The sequence below is a fragment of the Schistocerca gregaria genome, chromosome 8 (assembly GCF_023897955.1).
Source record: "Schistocerca gregaria isolate iqSchGreg1 chromosome 8, iqSchGreg1.2, whole genome shotgun sequence".
Classification (NCBI taxonomy): domain Eukaryota; kingdom Metazoa; phylum Arthropoda; class Insecta; order Orthoptera; family Acrididae; genus Schistocerca; species Schistocerca gregaria.
The window spans coordinates 290,690,915-290,718,591 of record NC_064927.1 but is presented as its reverse complement, the minus strand read 5'-3'; the positions used below and the strand labels follow the sequence as shown (position 1 = coordinate 290,718,591).

General features: G+C 37.9%; 1 protein-coding gene across 3 annotated transcripts in view; it reads left to right on the top strand.

Annotated features, from left to right (window-relative positions):
• Window positions 1-27,677, top strand: part of LOC126284428 (proton-coupled folate transporter-like) — a 156,416-nt gene that overhangs the window by 109,003 nt on the left and 19,736 nt on the right. For all 3 annotated transcript variants that reach the window (XM_049983346.1, XM_049983347.1, XM_049983345.1), the window contains 4 exons: window positions 10,308-10,409; window positions 10,493-10,630; window positions 10,951-11,034; window positions 16,479-16,635. In XM_049983346.1, the coding sequence (XP_049839303.1) occupies window positions 10,308-10,409; window positions 10,493-10,630; window positions 10,951-11,034; window positions 16,479-16,635 (481 nt within the window). The remainder of the gene's footprint in view (window positions 1-10,307; window positions 10,410-10,492; window positions 10,631-10,950; window positions 11,035-16,478; window positions 16,636-27,677) is intronic.

The window sequence follows — 27,677 nt, the reverse complement described above, 5'->3', positions numbered from 1 at the left end:
GATGCAGACAGTTATAACTATGATTTTATGTATATTGTGTATATATTCACATACCATACAGCACACCTGTAGGTATATAAGAAACATGTGTATTCAAATGCAATGTTGTGTCAAAATTTGAAAGGAATAGGTGAAGACCTTTTGGACATTTAAGAAATCGGTAAAAAACTTTCAGAGATTTATGATTTTGTGCAGACTAATATTTACATTTTTATTTAAGTAGAAAAAGGGGATACATCTTTAGCAAAAGTCTCATGTTTATTTGTTCAAAATCTGAAATCTCTGATTGCTCTTGACTGATTCCTTTGAAATTGTGGCACTACACTTCATTCTAATAAGCATGTTTTTATATACCTACTGGAGCACCATATGATATGTAAATACATGTTATATTTATTACATTTTTATTTATTCTGTGTATAGTGTATGCATAATTTATATACTATATGGCACTCTAGTATGTACATAGAAACACATGTGTATTTGATTGCAACATTGTATTGTATTTCCAAATGAATCCGTGAAGAATTTTTGAAGTCTTGTGAAGACAGTTTTTTCAGTTATTTTTGTCTGCCTCATGAATAATTTGAACAATTTGCCATTAGAAAAAAACTACGTACAAGAAATACATTTTATTACATACATCTGAAAGACCGACTGACATACCACTTTTCCGCATAGGCACCAAACACATTGAGGCACTAATCATAGCAGTGGACAAGCTTTGAAAGGCCTTTGTCTTAAAATTCTGCTGCCTGAGACTTCAGCCAGTGAGTCATGCCCACCTGGAGTTCCACGTCATCATCAAAGTGCTGCATTGCAAGCCAGTTCTTCATTTTGGGAAACAAGTGGAAGTCACTTGGTGCAAGATCGGGGCTGTAGGGTGGATGAGGGAAAATATCAACTTCAGTGACAAGATCGTCAGTCACAGAGCTCGAGTGCCCACTCTTCTCTTCAACGTGAACATTGGTTCAGCCATTTTAAAACCGAATTTCCAGATGGAATATTCACTCATTACGTTGTTTCTGTACACTTCGCACAGTTCATGATAAATTTCTGTAGGTTTTAGGTTTTTTGCCAACAAAAACCGTATCACAGACTGCACCTCACAATTGGCAGGATTTTCTATTGCAGCATGCATTTCAAATTCAAATATTTAAAAAAAAAAACAGATGCACAGAGATGTTGCCACTGTCACGGATTGCATGCCGACTGAGCTGCCGAGCACAGACATACCAAAACATATGCGATCGGTGCGCACGTAGCAGTGTCAGACCAAAACATTCCCTACTTACTGAATAGACAGCTGAACAGTGACACAGGTCAGAAGACAACTTATAACTTTTATTTATGTAATAATACATTCAGTTTTTAACTTTTTTTATTGTCCTTGACATTGTAAAGTAACATTTCAGTAATGTTCCATATACTGCTGTTGTTACTCATCTCCTCATTTAAACAGTGTTTCTTGCCCTGTAGTAGGTGTTTCCAAGTATTTTGCATCAGCATGGTCTTACTGCCAGTCGCCTTGCCATGGTGGACACACCAGTTCCTGTCAGATCACCAAAATGAAGCACCATCAGGTGTGGCTAAGCAATTGTATGGGTTACAGTTTGTGTTTGCCATGCATTGTTGACAAGTAGAGTTCACTCAGTCCCTGTGAAGCCGATTGAGAAGCTACCTTATTGAGAAGTAGGAGCTGCAGGTCATGAAAACTGACAACAGCCTGGAGAATAGTGTGCTGACTCCATGCCCCTCCGTATCCACATCCTATGGTGCCTTTGGTCCATGGATAACACAGTGGTCAGTTGGTATCATTGGGCCTTTGAAGGTATGTTCAGATGGAGTTTATGATCTTACTAACAAAGAGATTTTGCATATTCTGTAGAACTTGGATACTTAATGAGAAGGTGACCCAGATTCAGATGCTGATTTTGTGCCATAGTTAGCAGGTGATGAAAGTAGCAAAACTGAGGAGTTAATATCAGTAGGTGATGTCCCATCACCAATCTTTCCACAACAATATCAGGATACAACTACTACAACAGTGAAGATGGCAGCCAGAGATGGAACAGAAGGAGAGAGGAGAATCTGCAGCATATGACTCCATGATCAGTGCTGTCTAACTTATTTTTAAAGAACTGATGCTGTCTATCATAAAACACACACACACACACACACACACACACACACACACACACACACACACACACACACAACTTCTTCACATCCTTTCAGCTTGCAGAGAAACTCAGACAGAAAGAAACATTGTTTTAGAGGGGCTGGTGAACAAGATTCACTTAGAAATCCCCAACTGCATGAAGAAGAACAGTATTAGGGTACATTCTACCATTATCTTGAAAGGGTCTGATAAGACAGAATGCTCTCTGAAAGTGTACGAAGGCAAAAAGAATAAGAATGTCATTATTTCCAGCACATGTTTCAAAGCAGCAGTGAGTGCAGAAGGAAAAAAGAAAACAAAAGCTGTTACCGTCTATAACATGACAAGGTGTGATGTGCATGTCATTCATCAAATGATTCATAAATATTCAATGAAAGGTGTTTGCAATAAATGGTTGGTCTGTGTTTTTCCAATATTCTAAATGTGGCATCAGTAAACACTTGGTTCATCTACAATCAAATAATCAAAAGAGGAAAGCATTCATTTTTCAGTAGTCAAAAGATATAACGTGAAAATAAATAGACACTAAAGAATTTTATTAGTACTAGAACAGTAAAAGCAGTTGAAGGATGTCTGTCAACTTTTATTTCAGCAATAAAAAAATTTGTTTTTAACATTTTCCATGAAACATAATAACTTTTCTTCATTTCTTCTACAGTAGTGTACCACAGTTTGTGAATTTCCTCTATTTCATGGAAATTTCATATAGTATATCTAGAACAAAGAATGGGACAGGGGCAAGGAAACTAATTGAATGAAGAAGTGGCTGTAGGACCAGATAAATAAAAAAGCAAAAAGTGTACTAAATTGGAATGAGCAAGGTTAATGAGAGCACTTATATCTGTGAGGAATGCAAAAAAGCCATCTGTTGATAAAAAATACCAATAATCTGCTCAAAGTGTGATTTCAGTATTTGGAAACATATGACAGAAATGAAGAAATGTTAGGGACTTCAGAAATAGGTCATATTTCTGGGCAGCAAAGCAAAATATTGTGTCCAAAACATCAGTCTCAAACTGTTAGAACTTTGTGTTAAGGTTTTAATTGAAATGGTCACACGACACTGAAATTAATGGAAGAAATAAAGGTCGTACTGTAACCATATTATGGATAATGGAATGTATTCGAACTAAGTCGGGTGATGCTGAGGAAATTAGATTACGAAATGAGACACTTAAAGTAGTAAAGGAGTTTCGCTATTTGGGGAGCAAAATAAATGATGATGCTTGAAGTAGAGAGGATATAAAATGTAGACAGGCAATGACAAGGAAAGCATTTCTGAAGAAGAAAAATTTGTTAACATCGAGTATAGATTTAAATGTCAGGAAGTCTTTTCTGAAAGTATTTGTATGGAGTGTAGCCATGTATGGAAGTGAAACGTGAACGATAAATAGTTTGGACAAGAAGAGAATAGAAGCTTTCGAAATGTGGTGCTACAGAAGAATGTTGAAGATTACGTGGGTAGATCATGAAACTAATGAAGAGGTATTGAATAGGATTGGGGTGAAGAGAAGTTTGTGGCACAACTTGACTAGAAGAAGGGATTGGTTGGTAGGACATGTTCCGAGGCATCAAGAATCACAAATTTAGCATTGGAGGGCAGTGTGGAGGGTAAAAATTGTAGAGGAAGACCAAGGGATGAATGCACTAAGCAGATTCAGAAGGATGCAAGTTGCAGTAGGTAATGGGAGATGAAGGAGCTTGCACAGGATAGAGTAGCATGGAGAGCTGCATGAAACCAGTCTCAGGGCTGAAGACCACAACAACGAATGGATTTTTAATGCAAATACTACTAGGGATTAAATAACCTTCCCACTGTTCTAGGGGTGTCACATTTTCTGCTGTTCTGTTACTAAACGATGCTCCAGAACGATATTGTTATAATACTATTTACAGATCTAGCCTCTAAATGTGAGTAAATATGCCTAAAGGAAAATTAAGGAGCCCTTTGGAGAACCACTTGCATGAATATCAAGAGCTTTGATGGAAACCCAGTTCTAAGCAAAGAACCGAAAGCAGAAAGGTGGAAGGAGTATATAGAGGGTCTATACAAGGGCGATGTACTTGTGGACAATATTATGGAAATGGAAGAGGATGTAGATGAAGATCAAATGGAATATATGATTCTGCGTGAAGAGTTTGACAGAGCACTGAAAGACCTGAGTCGAAACAAGGTCCCTTTAGTAGAAAACATTCCATTAGAACTACTGACAGCGTTGGGAGAGCCAGTCCTGACAAAACTCTACCATCTGGTGAGCAAGATGTATGAGACAGGTGAAATATCCTCAGATTTCAAGAAGAATACAATAATTCCAATCCCAAAGAAAGCAGGTGTGGACAGATGTGAAAATTACCGAACTATCAGTTTAATAAGTCACAGCTGCAAAATACTAACGCAAATTCTTTATAGACAAATGGAAAAATTGATAGAAGCCGACCTCGGGGAAGGCAATACTGACCCTACGACTTATCGTAGAAGAAAGATTAAGGAAAGGCAAACCTACGTTTCTAGCATTTGTAGACTTAGAGAAAGCTTTTGACAATGTTGATTGGAATACTCTCTTTCAAATTTGGAAGGTGGCAGGGGTAAAATACAGGGAGCAAAAGGCTATTTACAATTTGTACAGAAACCAGATGGCAGTTATAAGAATCGAAGGGTATGAAAGGGAAGCAGTGGTTGGGAAGGGAGTGAGACAGGGTTGTAGCGTATCCCCGATGTTATTCAATCTGTATATTGAGCAAGCAATAAAGGAAACAAAAGAAAACTTCGGAGTATGTATTAAAATCCATGGAGAAGAAATAAAAAATTTGAGGTTCGCCAATGACATTGTAATTTTGTCTGAGACAGCAAAGGACTTGGAACAGCAGTTGAACGGAATGGACAATGTCTTGAAAGGAGGGTATAAGATGAACATCAACAAAAGCAAAATGAGGATAACGGAATGTAGTCGAATTAAGTCAGGTGATGCTGAGGGAATTAGATTAGGTAATGAGACACTTAAAGTACTAAATGAGTTTTGCCATTTGGGGAGCAAAATAACTGATGATGGTCGAAGTAGTGAGGGTATAAAATGTAGACTGGCAATGCAAGGAAAGCGTTTCTGAAGAAGAAAAATTTGTTAACATCGAGTATAGATTTAAATGTCAGGAAGTTATTTCTGAAAGTATTTGTATGGAGTGTAGTCATGTGTGGAAGTGAAACATGGATGATAAATAGTTTAGACAAGAAGAGAATAGAAGCTTTCGAAATGTTGTGCTACAGAAGAATGCTGAAGATTAGATGGGTAGATCACATAATTAATGAGGAGGTACTGAATAGAATTGAGGAGAAGAGGAGCTTGTGGCACAACTTGACTAGAAGAAGGGATCGGCTGGTAGGGCATGTTCTAAGACATTGAAGGATCACAAATTTAGTATTGGAGGGCAGCGTGGAGGGTAAAAATCGTAGCGGGAGACCAAGAGATGAATACACTAAGCAGATTCAGAAGGATGTAGGTTGCAGTAGGTACTGGGAGATGAAGAAGCTTGCACAGTATAGAGTAGCATGGAGAGCTGCATCAAACCAGTCTCAGGACTGCAGACCACAACAACATAACGTTACCGCTGGATATGTTTCGTAAACCACATCAAATACTGACGAATAGATTCCACAAATCGAATGTGTGGAGAGGGGCTAGTGTAATTGGTTAATACAAACCATAAAAAAATGCATGGAAGTATGTTTTTTAACACAAACATACGTTTTTTTAAAAATGGAACCCCGTTAGTTTTGTTAGCACATCTGAACATATAAACAAATACATAATCAGTGATGTTTGTTGCATTGTAAAATGTTAATTACATCCAGAGATATTGTAACCTAAAGTTGACGCTTGAGTACCACTCCTCCACTGTTCGTTTGTGTGTATCGGAGAGCACCAAATTACATAGGGCTCCAAAGGGAATGGTGATGGACCTTAGGTACAGAAGAGACTGGATCAGCACATTACGTCCACATGCTAACACCTTTTTATTGGTCTTTTTTTACTGACGCACATGTACATTACCATGAAGGGTGAGGTAAACGTACATACGTGGTTTCCGTTTTCAATTACGGAGTGGAATAGAGTGTGTCCCGACACATCAGGCCAGTAGATGTTCAATGTGGTGGCCATCATTTGCTGCACGCAATTTCAATCTCTGGCATAATGAATGTCGTACAAGCCTCAGTACATCTGGCGTAATGTCACCGCAGGCTGCCACAATATGTTGTTTCATATCCTCTGGGGTTGTAGGCACATCAAGGTACACATTCTCCTTTAACGTAACCCACATAAAGAAGTCCACAGGTGTAAGATCAGGAGAATGGGCTGGCCAATTTACGCGTCCTCCACGTCCTATGAAACGCCCTTCGAACATCCTGTCAAGGGTAATGTACATGTGCATCAGTGAAAAAGACCAATAAAAAGGTGTTAGCATGTGGACGTAATGTGCTGTTCCAGTCTCTTCTATACCTAAGATACATAGAAAGGGGCAAGGACATGATGGGCAGAGAAAGAGGGACAGGGGACAGGAAGAGAGGGAGAGAGAGGAGAAGACGAACAGAGAAAGAGGAGAAAAGGTGATATGGACAGAGGGAGGAGAAAGGAGGAGCATGGGGACAAAGAGAGAGAGAGAAGGACAGAGATATGGAGGTGAAGGAGATAACCATGTAGATCCAATCCCATGCAGATTAGAAACATGTGCTTTCTCATTTATTTCTTTTCCATTTAACCAGACTGAGCCACAGGAGCACGTGGCTGGGAACAGCTAGTATGGAATAAATTAATACTTGTTTGATTTAGACTTGCGCGTATTTCCTTCTACTTTGCCATTTTTCTCAGAACATTTTTATATTCTGTATGGTGTGTATCCCACAAAAATATTTATTCTTTCACCAGATAATTTGTTTTTAAGTTTCTTCTGACATGTCCGACACTTGACTGCTGTTGTCTCTGTGGAAAATCATGGCCTCCAGCTACCCACTGCAAGAAAGAGAAGTCTAGCTTGGGTATCCAGCTATTGTTTGACCTGGACTTTAGTGTGAACCAATTGTTGGGTTGTAGGAGAGACAGAAATGAGAAATGGGAATATGATATCAGTAACAACAAAATGTTACCAGAAGAATGTCAGATGTGTCACAGTATGTAAAATAAGGCAAAGGCAACCATTCACCTATAGTGGATCAATGCATGGAGCACAGTAACTCATAGCAGAAAACAACACTCACACTAGCTATTGACACTGCTCTTTTTCATAAATAGGTCACACCCACTTATATGCAAACTCCCATGGCCATGACAAGATTTGTGTCATACAGGTGCAAATCTAATGGGGGGGGGGGGGGGGGGCAAACTGGAGTATCTCCGCCAGTCGGCAATTTCAGGGGGCACCAAATTCCTATTCTTGAAGCAAAAAACCTTGTTTCACAAAGTGCCTAGCGTCCAACACACATTGGTCTATCGATTATTCATACTATTTTGAAATGTATGCCTGTTGGTTTTTGAACATGTTTTAATACACTCTTAGCTGATTTCTGAACAAATCATAAGTTGATTTTTGAATGTGTGTGTAGTGTACATGATGTCTCTGCCATGGGAATCCCCATCGTGTCTAGAAATAAACTTTCCTGCAGACAGAAGGGGATGGGGCTATACGAGCTGAGCAGAAAAACCCGAATGGGCGAATGCCAGTCACTGTTTGTTTATGTGATTGAATGCTTGTATGAATGATTTAGTGTTGTCATAATTATTAGTGAAATCCATAGGTTTAGACTACCAAAGTGGAAATAAATGACTAACAGGAATAACAGGTAAGAAAGATTACATATTATCTTCTCAATGTACCCAAGAAAATGAAATTTTGATAGAAAATGTTTGCCAGATTGCTACACTAGTAAAGGCTAGTCGTACAGTCCCTACCAGCCACTTAAGTTATATTCTTGGAATAGCCTGGAAAATGCGTTGCATGAACACGTAATAACATCTAACTGGAGAACAAACATGGGATAACTAAAGCAGTGATTCTGGAACAATGAAGGAGAAGAAACAGAGGCATCACAAAATTATATGGAGGAATATGATGATTTCTAATTTATATAAAAATTTTGTATTACTACTTTTCGATCTCTTGCTTGAGAAACTAGAGTGTATGAATGAAATATGAAACTATTTCCTAACATAAAACTTTTTGCTTGTAGTAGGCCTAATAGGCATTTGATATTGGTACTTTGTGACTTATATCACATCGTTATAAAAATGACCATTGGTACCAAAACAGTCTCACTTATTTGATATGTGTTACAATTGCTGCAATATTAGAAAGGCCTTTTCCACTTTTTCCAGTGGGCAGTGACAAAATAGACATAGTCAAATCAAGAAACCACATCAGTCTTGGGTATTATTCATATTAACAGTTTTTTCAGTATTAGACAATGACATTTTGATTTTTCATGTAGCAAAACGTTAATGAACTTTGAGGAGGTGATAGATTCTTTTCCAAAAAGGAAAGCATGCTTTGTAAAGCATTAGCAAGATTAGATAAAAAAAAATTCTGCGACCCAAGATTTGTCTCTTGTCTTTACTGGTTTTATGTTTGCTATATTTAATTTTACATCACACAAAACAGAAAGTTATTAGCTAATAGGCAATAAATAGTACTAATTTTCTGAAGAGTTTTTATTCTCACAGTTACAGATAATCATAGGATTTCAAACTGGGTGCCCGGGAGCAGGAGAGGTACCACAGTCATTTTACTTTCCACTATCCTGAATACAGGTTTGATGGCTTCCATTACCAAATATACACATTTGAATCCTGCTGAGTGAAATACAGTGACGTGTGATAGAAAAACACTGTGTGAAAGTGTGTGACACTGCTGTTTGGCTCACGTAAGACCAAATAACACATCTTACATTTGCTCAAACATATGTTTTATGTAAAACATATGTTTTATGGATGTTCCACATCCTGGAGGACCTCCTCACAACGGATCAATTGGAATGAAAGTAAATATAAAATAATCTAATCAAACTCTTTAGAAAGGTGTGCGCTACAAAATGAACATATTATTGAAAATTTGATTTTTTTAAAATTTTTGACTTTCTCTCTCTAACACTGGAAGGGGGAGATGTCATTATCAAGTTTTTCCCCCAGTTTGCAAATATCGCAGATCCAAGTTTGGTGTCGCAATATTGATAACAATCTGTCAGTAAAGAAATAACAAAATTTTCAGCCCACTTACAGCTTCAGCAAGTAGAATCCCCCAACTGTTTGGTTAGCAAAGAATGTGTCACTTTACAAACAGTGTAATTATAAACATGACTATTTTCAATCTGGAGCAACAGCTGCATATATTGTTTATATTCATTAACATAAATTCAAAACAAAGATCAGCATTGGTTTTTACTGAAAGGATCCAGTAGAATCTAATTTACTTTAAAACTGGATCTATTATGAGCACAGCTTGCAACAAGAAGAGGAATATATTTACAACAGTAAAAAAAGGGGGGGGGGGGGGGGGGAATAAGTTTCATGTGAAAAAAAATCAATGTTTGTACCAAACTTGGTTCTTACCTGTTCTGCTCTTTTCATTTCTTTGAGATTGGTTTTGCTAATTAATAGTTTAACCATGGATTGTGAGTGGTTTAATAGTTATTTCTTGGATTGGAATAATTTTCTTTTGCTGTTAGAGCATGTAATCTGTTTTTGTCCTTTAATTGGTGTTGAGTGCACATGACTTACTATGGATAAAAAACAAAAGAATACACTGCTTATTACTGCTTCCCTACCATAACAATTACTAAGTCTTCATAGGAAAAGTAGATAATATTGTGACTCGCCAGTCTTTCAAAGTGCCGCCACGCACTTACGCGCATCCTCTACATGTGGCGCTGTCTGCCAGCCATGCAGCAGCAGCGTCACCTAAGCAGCCAGCCAGCCAGCAGCCACTAGACATGGACTCAGTTATGATTTGACTGTTAAAGTGTACACACATCTTACTCTGTTTACTTGATCTGTGACTTTCATGTATTGTGTCTTCCTTGAAATATATTTGTTCAACTTGAAGTTATAACAGATAATGTATTGGTCATGAAAATATGTTGCAGGGGAAAATATTGTCTACTTCCTCTTCACAAACAAGAAATTTGGATGGGATATTCAGGAATTCTCACTGTTTACCAGTGTTGTAATACTTGCAAGAGTTATTGGTAAGTATTCAAATTTAAGAAGAAAATGAAGTGGTCAGTTACATTTCTTGTAGTTACCTAATAAAATTCAAACTTACTTTCAGCAATGATCAGTGGACTGCATATATGTAGTAAAATTGTAGGCTTATCAGATACAGCTGTGTCTGCAATTTGCTACATAACAAAAATTTTAGGGTCATTAATATCTGCTGCAGCACCAAATGTTGGAATCCTGTACTTAGGTGAGTGTTTTTGTTTAATTGTACTTAGTTTTTGTTTAATTGTATTAGCCCAACAAGGAGAAGTAATAGTTTCCATAAAAATAACAGATGTACTGCCTTAGAGTAGAAAATATTAGTTCCCTACCAAGGCTTGGAAGGGTGTAATATTTCCTTTGCATTAATTTTGTATGTACTTTTGTTAATTATTTCATTGTGTAAAACTATTTCCCAACATATTTATGCAATGTTATGTTCTTTATGGTCTCCCAATCACAATGCCTATACAATTATTCATGGCAGCAATTTATATTTCTATATAGGAAGGAAATATTTTGTTTCAGGCTGCGCTGTAGGATTGTTTTCTGGAGTCTCAGGACCTCTTAACCGCACAATTATTGCTAAGGTGGTCCCTGGGAAAGATATTGGTAAGTGAGAGACTGTAAAACAAATGTTGTTCATTAAATCAAACAATGGAAAATCCAGGGTGGACTGTAACAATACGAGAGAGGGAAAGGTGCTACTCACCATATAGCGGAGATGCTGAGACACGATAGGCACAATAAAAAGATTCACATAATCATAGCTTTCGGCCATTAAGGCCTTTGTCAGCAGTAGACACACATACACACTTGCACGCACACACATTCGTGCAAGTGCAACTTTCACACACATCTGCAGTCTCAGAGAGCTGAAACTACACTGTGAGCAGCAGCACCAGTGCATGATGGGAATGGCGACTGGGTGGGGGTAAGGAGGAGGCTGGGGTGGGGAGGGGAAGGGGTAATATGGTGGGAGTGGCAGACAATGGAGTGTTGCAGTTTAGACGGAGGATAGAAGAGTAGGTGCAGAGGGGGGGTGGGGTAAGTAGCGGAAAGGAGAGAAACAAAATAAAAATAAATTAAAAGACTGGGTGTGGTGGTGAAATGACGGCTGTGTAGTGCTGGAATGGGAAATGGGAGGGTGCTGGGTGGGTGAGGAAGTGACTAACAAAGGATGAGGCTAGGAGGGTTATGCAGGATGTATTGCAGGGAAAGTTCCCCCCTTCCCACTTCAGAAAAGCTGGTGTTGGTGGAAAGGATCCATATTGCACAGGCTGTGAAGCAGTCACTGAGATGAGGGGTATCATGTTTGGCAGCATGTTAAGCTACAGGGTGGTCCACTTGTTTTTTGGCCGCAGTTTGTCAGTGGCCATTCATGCAGACATACAGCTTGTTGGTTGTCATGCCTACATAGAATGCAGCACAGTGGTTTCACAGGTAGCCCTGCCTTTGATGGGATAGGTGATCTTAGTGACCGGACTGGAGTAGGTGGTGGTAGGAAGATCTATGAGACAGGTCTTGCATCTAGGTCTATTACAGGGGTATGAGCCATGAGGTAAGGGATTGAAAGCAGGGGTTGTGTAAGGATAGACAAGTATATTGTGTAGGTTCAGTGGATGGCGGAGTACCATGGTAGGAGGGGTGGGAAGGATAGTGGGTAGGACACTTCTCATTTCGGGGCATGACGAGAGGTAATCGAAACCCTGGCAGAGAATGTAATTCAGTTGCGCTAGTCCCAGATGGTACTGAGTTATGAGGGGAATGCTCCATTGTGGCCGGACTGTGGGACTTTGGGAGGTGGTGGGAGGCTGGTAAGATAAGGCGCAGGAGATTTGCTTTTGTACAAGGGTGGGAGGATAATTATGGTCAGTGAAGGCTTCAGTGAGACCCTTGGTATATTTAGAGAGGGACTGCTCACCACTGCGGATGAGTTGACCACGGGTGGCTAGGCTGTACGGAAGGGACTTCTTGAAATAAATCACATTCTCTTCAAATGTGTCATTTCTGGTATCTTTTAATGTGACAAATTGTTGGGAAATTTGATATCAATGGCTAAACATGCTACCATACAATTCTCCATCAAAATTACATATATATATTGTGGCCTGGTTTTGCACTGTTTTGTTATTGATTGATGTTTACATCAGGTTTGTCTGCCTTCATATCGTTTTGTTTTCAGACTTGCAGTGTGCTGTATTTATTCACAAGAAGGTAAACCTCATGAGATCTCAAGTTCTTTCTTTGGGGCATGAGTACTCAAACCTAAGAAATTTTACAGCATTATCTATACAATATTGGGGCTCGTGGAGCTAGTCTATTTACTTTGACATTTGTTTTAAGGGTGCAGGGTTTTGCAGTTAATACCAGTTCATGCTGACAATAGGCATCAATGAAAAGTATTCATTAAATTCCCCTAACACCCTACATGTGGATCTCACCCCCTCTCTCTCTCTCTCTATCTATCTCCCTCTCTCTCTGGTTTTAATTTACAATATGTATAGAAGAAGGTAATATGAATTGATTCTGGTAATAATGATTTAATGTAGCTCAATAGGCTGTTGCAGATCTTCAAATTGGACATCACATCAGCAAGTTGCATGTCTCTTACTTAGTTAAGTTATCCAACTGACAAAGAGAACCTACACTTTAAAGAGGAGTCGGAATTGCATGTCATTTCTGAGAAATCTTCATGTCATTGAGAGGTACATGCTAAGTTAAAAGACAGGCTAAAAACTTTGTGCTCCAATTGGTATTCAGTCCATGACCTTGTTTTGACGCACACACTTTACATCTAGACCATATGACACAATTCTCTCATGAACATGTCTTCTAAAACTTAAATTTAATAAACATTACTTCAGCACTAAAACTGTTTCACAGCAATGCATTTGTAGGTGCAAGAGAAGTAGCATCAGACAATACTTAAAAAGTTCACTGTACTTTGTAAAGCAGCAACATTGTCTACAGGTGGTATTGTTGTGTAATATCACTTATAAGTCTGGTGTTCTTGAATGACACAGATTGGAGTACATTCTTCAGTCATAAATCATTGTTTATTTGACCTTCTACAATTTATTTAATACATATTTTAACAATGTCATAGATAAAAATCAAAATATACAGTTTCAAGCTCTTTTCTTTGTCTATGTCCACTTTCAAAGAGCTTTCTTAGATTGTTAACTCAAATCCAGTCAAAAGCAGAATGACACCAAACTTATACAGACAGAGCAAGACACAACTTTGACAACTTGCATGTTGATAATGATGAGGACAACACACACGTATTGAGCTGGAAAAATCCTCAAGCTAGCTGTAAATTAAAGCTAGGGCCCCATGACAGGATCATGAGTCTCAAGAAAAATTTAAATATATCAGATCTGTAGGTCAATATGTTGTTGTTGTTGGTGGTGGTGGTCTACAGTCCAAACTGCTTTAATGCAGCTCTCCAATCTAGTCTGCCCTGTGCAACCCTCCCTCTTCATCTCTGCATAACGACTTCAGCCTACATCTATTTGAACCTACTTACTGTAGTGAAGCCTAGGTCTCCTCTATGATTCTTAACCCTCACTCTTCCCTCTACTACCAAACAGAAAATTTCTTGATCTACCATGTTTTCTATAAACTTATTTCTTCTTTCAGTCAAGTTTTGCCATACATTGGTTTTCTCTCCAGTTTGATTTAATGTGGTATAATAACTCTTCATTAGTTACCCAATTTACTCCATTCTATAACATCACATTCCATAAGCTACTGTTCTCTTGTCTGAACTGTTTATCATTCTTGTTTCACCTGCAGACAAGACTACACTCTCGGTACATTATCAGAATAAACATACTGACACCTAAAATTATATTCTGTGTTAACAAATTTCTCTTTTGTGGAAACAATTTTCTTTCTGTTAATTTTTTATACCTCTCTACTTTGGACAGTGTCCACTGTTTCTCTGCACAAATGAGCTGCTCGGGGGAACATAATGGTAAGCGCCATCACCGTGTATTTTGCGGTAGATGGCTAATGACACCACCTGTGGGATGCACAATGTAGTAAACTTACTAGTAGTTCCAAATTCACTCACCAGATGTCAGGGAGGAGCTTAATGGTAAGCGCCACTGTCCGTCTGTTGCGGAAACATAATGGTAAGTGACAGAGAGAATGGCTGCAAGTAAAAACATCTCTGAGATTATGGCAACAGTGAACATGGCAGAAGACGAGGAATATACTTCCAATGATACTAATATCTTCGAGAGGGATCCAGAATACATTCCTAACGATTCAGATGACTCGGAGGTATGTTAATATGTAAATATACTGTCTTTAGTACGTTTCACAAACATAATGGTAAGTGCATGTACATACAATTATGTTCGTGAAGTACAATTGAAAATTATGTTCGCCGACAAGTACAAGATGTGTACAGTCCAGATAAGTGGTGCGAGATCATCAAGAAGTTGGCTTGTATATATAATATGAAAAGAGGGGATTTGTATCAAATACAACACTCTAAAGAAGCGTTTGTCTTCAGAAAGAAGACAGTTGATGATCGAGATGTCAACCTAAGGAAAATATGTAGGTGGAAGGTGACCTCCGAATATCCATCATCTTTATTCATCAGCGAGACTTTTGTCATGACATTTGGCATGAAATAAACTTCAGGAAAAGTGGAAGGCTAGGACCAGTTGCTACGCTTCGACTTAAATACAATGGGCCAAGGCTTATTGAAAAGAAGAAAGTTGCTGACGTCCTGTCACTCCTAAATTACATACCTCCTGTCCATGTTGGATTTTCCTTGTCTCTAAAACCAACAGTTTTAGATGAAAGAGACATGAATAATGAGAGTGATGAATGGTTTTGCAGTTTCAGTAAAGTGTTAAAGACACTGTAAAATTTAATATGTAATGTTCTATCACTATGTGTTGTTAATGGTGTATGGTAATATAATAATTTTTGTATATTTCATTTGTTTTAGGCAATTCTGATTTTCATTTATGTCTGTATAGTAGAAGATAGATGTTAGAATCACTACAGGATAAGAGGACTGTTCAAAAAAAATTATTCAGATTTGCAGATCAATTGAAACTTTAGATGCGCTGTATCTCGAAACTGTGATTTTGGTGCTTACCATTTTGTTCCCCTGAGCAGCTCAAATAATAAAACTCATCGATTGCTTTTAATAGGTAACTCATTTAGTAATCTAATTCTATTAATATCGCCTGATTCAATTTGAGATCATTCCCTTGCTATTGTTTTACTAATGTTGTTGTTAAACTTATAACTTCTTTTCAACGCATTATCCATTCTGTTCAGCTTATCTTCTAAGTTCTTTTTCGTCTCTCAGTGTGTCTTAGACAAACCTAAAAATTTTTAGTTTTTCTCCCTGAACTACATTTCCGTTTCCAAATTTCTCCTCTGTTTTCTTGACTGCTTGCTCAGTAAACAGAGTGAATAATACTGGGAACAAGCTACAAACCTGTCTCACTCCTTTCTCAACCACTGTCTCCCTTTCATGTCCTTTGACTCTTGACTTAAAATTACAGTGTGCTGGTTTTTGAATAAGTTGTAGATAACATTTCACTCCTCATGTTTCAGCCATGGTACCTTCCAAATTTCAAAGAGTGTAAGCCCTGTTACAGAATTGCAAAGAGTGTGTTCCACTCAACGCAGTCAAAAACCTTTCTTCAAATTCACAATTTCTATAAACATAAGTTTGCCTTTCGCCAACTCATTTTTTAAGATGAGTCCTAGAGTCAATACAGCCGTGAAGGACCCTACATCTCTCCATAACCCAAACCAAACTTCTCCACACTCAGCTTCTATGAGTTTTTTTTTGGAATAAGAGGTATTACATTATTCACTACATTTGATGGAATTTTACTTGTCTCATATATCTCACATAGTTACAGACAGAAATTTCTTCTTAACAAAGAAATTCTAAGTTAACTTTACCATTAGTTTACTTCACCTAATGTGAAATGGAAATACTACTCTTTATGTTTGAAATGTCATTTAACACTTCTACACTTCTGTGATTTTTCTTCTTTTCTTTTTTATAGGGAAAATTTTCTCAATGACAGCAGCTGCAGAGGCATTAACACCTTTATTAGCAGCTACCATATATAGTCAGATTTACAGTGGGACGATTGCCACCTTCCCAAGTGCCTTCTTTCTTATCTCAGCTGTGATTTATTCAGTGTCTACTGTCCTTATGAGGTACGTATATGACCACATATAGGCCAACCTATATTGACAACGTGTATTGACTTCAGTAGGTATTCAATAATTAATATAAAAAGCCATAATGACTCATCAAATAAGAACAAGAACTATGACATCTTTTAGGACACCAGTGACACAAGTTCATTTTGATTAAGGAAAAACAATGAAGGGAAAAGTTTTTGACTGTGGCAGTTTGAAATTAATTTTCTTTACACTTAACACTTAGTATTTAAAAATTCTTTTTAGTGATTCTGATTACATGTATTTCCTATACATTTTGAATTAATAATATGAAACTGAAATTTTAATGGCAGTTACTGCACAGATTGGTATTCACTAATAAGCCAAAATATTAAGATCTCTGCCTACTGTGAGATTCACTGCAACCTGGTCATGTTTTGGGCATGTGGTGTGGTGAGGAAGGCATATCTTCATCTACATCAAGAATTGGGAATTTTGGTCTGTTCTGTCTCCTTCAAAACTGGTCAAGCCCTCTCATCATTGGTCTTCCAAAAGATCTTTTGCCTCTTGGTTTACATTGTTTTCTGGGCACAAAAATATGCAGTAAGAGTTATATGTGGTGTGAACTCAAGAACATCCTGCAGAAGCCTGTTTAGGGAACTAGGGATACTAACTACTGCTTCCCAATATATTTGTTCCTTAGTGAAATTTGTCATTAAAAATATATCACTTTTTTCAAACCAACAGCTCATTTCATGGGATCAATACTAGAAATAAGAATAATCTTCACAAGGATTTAAAATCACTTAGTCTCGTACCAAAAGGTGTGCATTATTCAGGAACACACATTTTCAATAACTTGCCAGCAGCCATAAAAAGCTTAACAAGCAATGAAATTCAGTTTAAGAGAAGCCTAAAGGATTTATTGGTGGCCAACTCCTTCTACTCCATTGATGAATTTCTCAGTAGAACCAACTGATTTGTGTGTGTGTGTGTGTGTGTGTGTGTGTGTGTGTGTGTGTGTGTGTAAGTACAATCTAACTTCCGCACCAGTGCAGTGCAGTAATGTGTTCATTGTAAATAAGTATTTAGTAGATGTATTACACGTTTACTACCTTATAAATAAGTAACAACTTTTTTATTTTAAATTCAGTGCATTAGTATTTGTAAAATAATTCTTTCATATAGCGTTCATTAAAAAATGATGACCATGCCACTTGGGACCTGTGGAATGGTACATTAGCTTATTTGTTTGAGTTGTAAATATTTGTCATGTATTGTTTTTCTGACATGTTCTACATCCTGGAGGACCTCCTCACTACGGATCAATTGGAATGAAAGTAAATCTAATCTAATCTAATCTAATTCTTGCATCTGGCTTATGGTCTACATGTTCTTTCCATCTTAACTGCCATTTTTTATTATATAAGTTATGTTTAGCATATTCTAGCCAGCTCAGATGTCATTATTTCACTTTTTCTCCATCAAAGTGTATCCAGCCACATCTCTAAGGAAATTCATTTCACTTGCTTCTATTCTCTTTTCTTCTGTGTTCGTAAGAGTACTGTTATTGCATCCATAAAACAGTGCTGGTACAGAAATAACCATGTAAAACTTTAATATAGTATCTCTGTGGACTTTCTTTCCCAATTTCTGCGTAAAGTTTCACAGAAATAGTTAAATAGGTCTAACTTATTTTGTATTTCATTGTTTGCCCTGATTTAATACCACAACCAATATATTTAATACTGCAGCAGTAAAATCTAAATGAGAAGTTTTGGGAATTGTGGTAAGTTCCTTTTGAATCAAACTGCTTAGGTCATCAGTCCCTAGGCTTTCACACTGCTTAATCTAATTTAAACTAACTTACACTAAGGAAAACACATACACCCATGTGCAAGGGAGGACTCAAATCTCTGAGGGGGGAACCTGCGTGAACTGTGGCAAGACACATGAGACTGTGTTGTTACCCCGCGTGGCCCTAAATGAGAGAATAACATCAAAGTAAAATTTAGTTAAAAAGAAAATGCACTACTTACAATAACAAAACACAGTGCACACCCAAGCATTTGCTGACAGCAAAATTTGTTAAAGACTATGCAACACTTGGTAACAACAAATTCCTTCTGATGTGCCTTTCTTGCGGGCCTTGTTTCAGTGAAAGTGACGTCACAACTGTTTACACTTTTAACAAGTCATGGAAAAATATTTTGAATGGTAGTTTGAGAAGCATTGCTTTCAAAGTAAGTTTCCTTTTGTGCAAGATGAATTATGTTACAGTTGAGAATATGTGATGTATTTCTTAAATTGAGAAGTGTTACTCTCATTCAAAACTCAACACTGAGGACTAGCTACTTAGAAAAATTTCAGGCTCAGAAGATCAACCATTTATGCCATTATTTAAAATTTTACTGGTACATTTGTGCTATGTTATGTCTTAAAAAGGTAACAAGCATTATGAAAGACCAAGTTTCAGGATTAGTTTTTCATATTTATTGCAGTTCTTTCATAGATTCCAAATTATTCAGTAATAATGGGAAAAAGAATAACTGCCCATAAAAAAAGTGCGAAGTGGGATCTTAAGCAGTTTCACACATAATTGGCTTTACTATGGAAAAAATCGAAGTTCTCGGCGAAACATGTATTCTATCAGCTAACCCACAAAATGTTCAGGGTACAACAGTGAAATTTGTAATCGTGCTTGTCAGAAATATTCAGCTGTTGCAATTTAAGCTGGTGCTCTTAGGGTCCTGCTAACACCACTCTCAGAAAAAAGCAGCAAAAATTTTTAATGACCAATATTATATGTAAAAGCCTAAAATGCTACAGATTTAGTCTTTGTGATTGAGACATTCAGATTGTATTATCTGGCTACTGTACTTCAATTGAAGACAGCTTCTTTTAAGTCATTTTCATTCTGAGTATCAATTACTTGGTCATCAGAAAAAAAGTATATTAAAATCCACATCTGAATAAAATATTCTCAGTTTTCAAGCCACATCAATTTGAATAAAATTCTTGAGTTTTCGATGGCTATCTCCACCATTGTCATCAAGAGAAAAAAAAAGAAAAAGAAAAAAAAAATTGGCGTGGCTTGAAAACCAAGAAGATTTTACTCAGACATGCCACCATGAAAGACTCTGAGGAAACATCTATATCATTAATTTTAAAATGTTGTATTGTCTGTAACCAAGTTCTGGTTACATCTTCAACACACATATTAAAAAGAGTGGCTGAGTGGGGACACCAATGTCTAACCTTTTTGTTTATTTCAGTCATATTATGTCTGTGGCCTGTTATTTTTATTTGTACTTTGTTATTCATATATAAATCTTGTACAGCATCATAAAATGAGATGTAATCCCTCTGTTTCTTTAACTTCGTAGAGTTTGTTTTGATTTGTATATCAAATGCCTTTTCATTGTCAATAAAGGCAAGAAAAGTTAGTAATCTGAATCGTGATGTTTTTCTATTAGTTGTGCCATGGAGAAGATACAGTCTGAGCATGATCTGATATTTCGAAAACCATGTTGGGCAACAGATAACACAATTTCAGTGCTTCAAGATAGTTGTTTTTCATTGTAGCATACAATTTACAACATGAATTCAGAAGGTTAATACCACTGTAGTTCTGACATTCATACCCACTTCCTTTCTTATAAACTGTGCATATCTGGATTACGTTTCACTCTTCCGGTATATAACCACTTTGCCAGTAGTTATTCATAAAATTGAGTGTTCTTATATTTGCAATATTTGGTGGGTATTTTATCATTTCTATATTGATTTTGTCATGCCCTGTAGTCTACCTGTTCCTGGTAGATGTTATTGCATCCTGTAGTTCCTCCAACATTATTAAGTCTTTGTTCCTATCTGGTTCAGACAGAACCACCTGTATATCTTGCATATCCATCCAGAGTGTTTTACAGCATTGCAACCAAATACATTCAGATACAGTGTTTATCTGCAGATTGTCCTTATCTTCTTTATTTAAATGTTTCATTACTTTATATGCTTTGTCATGTCTTCCTGTTACATCATGTTCAATATCTGCGATATATTTTCCCAACTAAGTTTTTGAACTTGCCTGACTTTCCTTTTTACTAAAACTGAATTCCTTTTATAATCTAGTCTCTGATCTCAATTGTCCACACAATTAAGCATGTTTAAGTAGGCATGTTTCTTATCTTCAATTAGGCTACTTGTTTCATTGTTCCAGTATCACTGGTTCCTTTTGAAAAAGCTTTTCTTCCTTGTAGTGAGAACTTCCTTTACATTATTCTGTTTCTGCTTAATGTTATCTGCTTTTATATTTAAACTAACATATTTTTCAAGCCTTTTCTGATATAGTAATTGGATACTCTCTTCTTGAAGTAAATATACTTTAAATGTTGGTTCAGCATTGTTTTGTTTTTGTTTGGAGGATACCTCCGGTCTTTTAAGCAGTCAAACAATGGAAAATCCAGAACGGAATAATAACAATATTATGAAAAGGATAGTTGCTGCTCACCATATAGTGGAGATGCTGAGTTGCAGATAGGCACAAAAAAAGACTGTCAAACAAAACTTTTGGCCAGTCAGCCTTCATCAGAATTAGACAACTCACATGCGCACACACACACACACACACACACACACACACACACACACACACACACACACACACTTCAAACGCAACTCACACACACATGACCACAGTCTCTGGCTGCCAAGACCAAACTGTGGTTTGTGTGTGTGTGTGTGTGTGTGTGTGTGTGTGTGTGTGTGTGTGTGTGTTGTCCAATTCTGCCCAAGGCATGTCTGGCTGAAATCTTTGCTTGACAGCCTTTTTGTTGTGTCTATATGTGTCCCAGTTATATGTTGAATAGCAACTATCCTTTTCATAATACTGTCATCTTTTAAATAATTTTTGAAACTAGCAAGAAATGATCTGAAGAGACATCTGGACCTCTGAAGACCCCCAAATCTTTCACTAACGAACAAGTTTCCTTATTGGAAATTATGTAGTTGATAATTGTGGCAGGGCCTCTAGCTGACTAGATGTATTTGTGGAACTATTTATGGCTGAAGAATGTGTTTATTATTCCTGGATCATTATTTTATGAGAATGGCTTTAGCATGTGTTGTGCAATACATGTGGTTCATATTGCATACAATGAACAATTGCTTCGTGTATCCATATGGAATTTTTGCAGCTATATATGTGAACTGGGTAGAAATGGATTTCTGTGGTATTGAGAAACTGTGTGGGTCTGAAAATTAGACCATATGGAAGTTTGCAGTACAAAATTTATTATTTGCATCAGACAGTGTGTATTAGCAACATAGGAAAACCAGTGGCTTTGCCAGTGGATGCAACATCAGCACAAATAGATGCATTCAATGGTGTGCTAAAAACATGGGACAAAATCGATCACACAGTGAGTCAGATCATTATCAGAACTGTCACAGCAGCAGTCATGACATTGTTGGTTGCATGTGAGAGTGTGCACGAGATGTGGAATAATCTACATGATGTGTCTGACCTGAGAGAACAAAGCACACTGCACATTCTTCAATTTTCATGCGAGTTCAGACAATGACATGGTGACACATCTCACTCATTTTGAAAACTTGGTTCTTAATCATCTTTAATGGTGTGGCTAGTTGACAAACTGCCTGTCAGTCACGAAAATCTTTGACAAACATGATGGGCAAGACTTGAAGAATAACAGATACTAAAACATTTAATGGACATGTTAACATCTTAAAAAAGTTGTCGTGCTTTTCAGAGGCGGAAATGAGACAAGTTAGTTGCACAGTTGTTACGAAGGCAAACATTAAAGAAACAAAAAATGCAGATGGTACCACTGGCATGAATGTTACTACATCCAATAAATGCGAGAAGTTGACTAGCAAAAAGAAGCTGAAATGTTCAGTTGCATTGGATTTTGGCCAAATTAAAAATAATGCGTCAACATGTCAATCACAAACAAAAACTGTCTGTAACTGAATCATCAATGATCAATGGCATGAGTATGCAGAAGGCAATGGAAACTGCTGCATTAAAGACACATGATATGTATCCATAGGACATCTGGCCTGTAATTGAAAAGAAGAGTCATGATGATCTTTCCATTGGCAAAAGATTCCGGAATAGCCCCCCTTTGGATCTCTGGGAGGGGACTGCCAATGGGGAGGTGACCATGAGAAAAAGATTGAAAAACCAATGGAAGGATAACATTCTACAATTGGAAGCATGGAATGTCAGAAGCTTGAACATGTTAAGGAAGCTAGAAAATCTGAGAAGGGAAACACAAAGCTCAGTCCTAATATGGTGGGTGTCAGTGAAGTGAGATGGAAAGAAGACAATGATTTCTGGTCAGATGAGTTTAGGGTAATATCAACGGCAGCAGGAAATGGTAGAACGGTAGTAGGATTTGTTATGAATAGGAAGGTGGAGCAGAGAGTGTGTTTCTGTGAACAGGTCAATGATAGGGTTGTTGCTATCAGAATCTAGAAAAACCAACTCCGGCAATGATAGTTCAGATATACATGCGAACATTGCAAGCTGAAGATGAAGAGATAGAGAAAGTGTAGAGGACACTGAAAAGGTGATACAGTACATACGGGGAGATGAAAATCTAGTAGTCATGGGGGACTGAAATGCAATTGTAGGAGAAGGAGTAGAAGAAAAGGTTACAGGAGAATAAGGGCTTGGGACAAGGAATGAGAGAGGAAAAAGATTAACTTAGTTCTGTAATAAATTGCAGCTAGTAATAGCAAATACTCTATTCAAGAATCAAAAGAGGAGGAAGGATATTTGGAAAAGGCCAGGTGACATGGGAAAATTCCAGTTCGATTACGTTGTGGTCAGACAGAGATTCCGAAATCAGATACAGGATTGTAAGGCATACCCAGGAGCAGATACAGACTCAGATCAGAATGTGGTAGTGATGAAGAGTAGGCTGAAGTTTAAGAGATTAGTCAGGAGGAATCAATACACAAAGAAGTGGGATATGGATGTACTAATGAGTGATGAGATATGCTTGGAGTTCTTTACAGCTACAGGTATAAGTGTAATGAGTACTTCAGTAAGCAGTACAGTTGAAAAGGGGTGAACATCTCAAAAAGGGTGATCACAGAAGTTGAATAGAAAAACATAGGTACAAAGAAGATACTATGAAGAAACCATGCATAACAGTAGAAATACTTCAGATGATCAATGAAAGGAGGGAGTACATATGTTCAGGGAAATTGAAGAATACAGAAATACAAGTCACTGAGGAATGAAATAAACAGGAAGTGCAAGGAAGCTAAGATGAAATGGCTGCATGAAAAATGTGATTCAGCATATAGGGAAGTCAAAACAATCTTCAGTGAAATTAAAAGCAAAGGGTGTAACCTTAAGAGCACAACGGGACTTCCACTGTTATATGCTGAGGAAACAGTGGATAGTTGGAAAGAGTATATCGAAGGCCTCTATGAGGGAATAACAATATTAATGTGCTAATAGTAAACTGCAGGAGTGTCTATATAAAGGTCCCAGAACTGCTCTCATTAATAAACGGTCACAATGCCCATATAGTAATAGGGACAGAAAGTTGGCTGAAACCAGACGTAAACAGTAATGAAATCCTAAACTCAGATTGGAATGTATACTACAGAGACAGGCTGGACAGTGAAGGGGGAGGCGTGTTTATAGCGATAAGAAGTGCAATAGTATCAAAGGAAATTGACTGAGATCCAAAATGTGAAATAATTTGGGTGAAGGTCATGGTTAAAGGAGGATCAGACATGGTAATTGGATGTCTCTATAGGCCCTCTGGCTCAGCAGCTGTTGTGGCTGAGCACCTGAAGGATAATTTAGAAAATATTTCGAGTAGATTTCCCCACCATGTTATAGTTCTGGGTGGAGATTTTAATTTGCCAGATACAGACTGGGAGACTCAAACGTTCATAACGGGTGGCAGGGACAAAGAACCCAGTGAAATTCTTTTAAGTGCTTTATCTAAAAACTACCTTGAGCAGTTAAACAGAGAACCGACTCGTGGCAATAACATATTAGACCTTCTAGTGACAAACAGACCTGAACTATTCGAAACAGTTAACGCAGAACAGGGAATCAGTGATCATAAAGTGGTTACTGCATCGATGATTTCAGCTGTAAATAGAAATATTAAAAAAGATAGGAAGAATTTTCTGTTTAGCAATAGTGACAAAAAGCAGATTACAGAGTACCTGATGGCTCAACACAAAAGTTTTGTCTCAAGTACAGATAGTGTTGAGGATCGGTGGACAAAGTTCAAAACCATCGTACAATATGCGATAGATGAGTATGTGCCAAGCAAGAGCGTAAGAGATGGAAAAGAGCCACCGTGGTAAAACAACCGAGTTAGAAAACTGCTGCGGAAACAAAGCGAACTTCACATCAAACATAAACATAGACAAAGCCTTGCAGACAAACAAAAATTATGTGAAGCGAAATGCAGTGTGAGAAGGGCTATGCGAGAGGCGTTCAGTGAATTCGAAAGTAAAGTTCTATGTACTGACTTGGCAGAAAATCCTAAGAAATTTTGGTCTTATGTCAAAACGGTAGGTAGATCAAAACAAAATGTCCAGACACTCTGTGACCAAAATGGTACTGAAACAGAGGATGACAGACTAAAGGCCGAAATACTAAATGTCTTTTTCCAAATCTGTTTCACAGAGGAAGACTGCACTATAGTTCCTTCTCTAGATTGGCGCACAGATGACAAAATGGTAGGTATCGAAATAGATGACAGAGGGATAGAGAAACAATTAAAATCGCTCAAAAGAGGAAAGGCCGCTGGACCTGATGGGATACCAGTTCGATTTTACACAGAGTATGCGAAGGAACTTGCCCCCCTTCTTGCAGCGGTGTACCGTAGGTCTCTAGAAGAGCGAAGCGTTCCAAAGGATTGGAAAAGGGCTCAGGTCATCCCCGTTTTCAAGAAGGGACGTCGAACAGATGTGCAGAACTATAGACCTATATCTCTAATGTTGATCAGTTGTAGAATTTTGGAACACGTATTATGTTCCAGTATAATGACTTTTCTGGAGACTAGAAATCTACTCTGTAGGAATCAGCATGGGTTTCGAAAGAGACAGTCGTGTGAAACCCAGCTCGCGCTATTCGTCCACAAGACTCAGAGGGCCATAGACACGGGTTCCCAGGTAGATGCTGTGTTTCTTGACTTCCGCAAGGCATTTGATACAGTTCCCCACAGTCATTTAATGAACAAAGTAAGAGCATATGGACTATCAGACCAATTGTGTGATTGGATTGAAGAGTTTCTTGATAACAGGATGCAGCATGTCATTCCCAATGGAGAGAAGTCTTCCGAAGTGAGAGTGATTTCAGGTGTGCCGCAGGGGAGTGTCATAGGATCGTTGCTATTCACAATACACATAAATGACCTTGTGGATGACATCGAAAGTTCACTGAGGCTTTTTGCAGATGATGCTGTGGTGTATGGCGAGGTTGTAACAGTGGAAAATTGTACTGAAATGCAGTAGGATCTGCAGCGAATTGATGCATGGTGCAGGGAATGGCAATTGAATCTCTGTATAGACAAGTGTAATGTGCTGTGAATACATAGAAAGATAGATCCCTTATCATTTAGCTACAACATAGCAGGTCAGCAACTGGAGGCAGTTAATTCCATAAATTATGTGGGAGTAGGCATTAGGAGTGATTTAAAATGGAATGATCATATAAAGTTGATCGTCGGTAAAGCAGATGCCAGACTGAGATTCATTGGAAGAATCCTAAGACAATGCAATCTGAAAACAAAGGAAGTAGGTTACAGCAAACTTGTTTGCCCACTGCTTGAAGACTGCTCAGCAGTGTTGGATCCGGACCAGATAGGTTTGATAGAAGAGATAGAGAAAATGCAACGGAGAGCAGCGCACTTCGTTACAGGATCATTTAGTAATCGCAAAAGCATTACGGAGATGATAGATAAACTCCAGTGGAAGACTCTGCAGGAGAGATGCTCAGTAGCTCGGTACAGGCTTTTGTTAAAGTTTTGAGAACATACCTTCACCGAAGAGTCAAGCAGTATATTGCTCCCTCCTACGTATATCTCACGAAGAGACCATGAGGATAAAATCAGAGAGATTAGAGCCCACACAGAAGCATACCAACAATTCTTCATTCCACAAACAATACAAGACTGGAATAGAAGGGAGAACTGATAGAGGTACTAAAGGTATCCTCAGGTATCCTCCGCCACACATCGTCAGGTGGCTTGCAGAGTATGGATGTAGACGTAGATGTAGATGTAGATACAAGGTGTACAACTTTGCTTCCACTGTTTGCCGATAGGTGATAACAGTGGTAAGTATTGGTCGAAAGAAACCGATAGCAGATGTCAAACAGTTGGCTTTGACCTTGGTCAACATAACCTCATTCAAACATTAGTCAATGTGTGTCTGCATCATAAAAAGTTGTTCTTGATTGAAAATGTCTGTTTACAGGCCTAATTCTCATCATTTGCGGGATGTGTTACCGTTTTGTTCAATATGAAGAAAACAGTGGCAGAGTCTCATCAAAAGCTCTCAAGTACTTATGGTAAGGATGCTATTAGTGAAAGAACGTGTCATGAGTGGTTTCAATGCTTCAAGAACGGTGATTTTAACGTCATAGACCGACATAGTGGTGGAAGAGAGAATGTTTTCGAAGATGCAGAAACTCAAGAAGAATTGGCATGATTAGTGTGAGTGACACAGCAAGCCATTTCAAAACATCTCAAGGCTATGGGCATGATTCAGAAAGAAGGAACTTGGGTCCATTGTGAGCTGAAACCAAGAGACATTGAACGGCATTTGTGTGTTTATAAACTGTTGCTTCAGAGGCAAAAACAGAAGGGATTTCTGCATCACATTGTGAATGGGGACAAAAAATGGGTTTATTACAATAATCCTAACTGCAAAAAGTCATGGGGATATCCTGGCCATGCTTCCACATTGATGGCCAAACCAAATATTCACGGCTCCAAGATCACGCTCTGCATTTGGTGGGACCAGATCGGCTACGTGTACCATGAGGTGTTATAACCAAGTGAAACAAT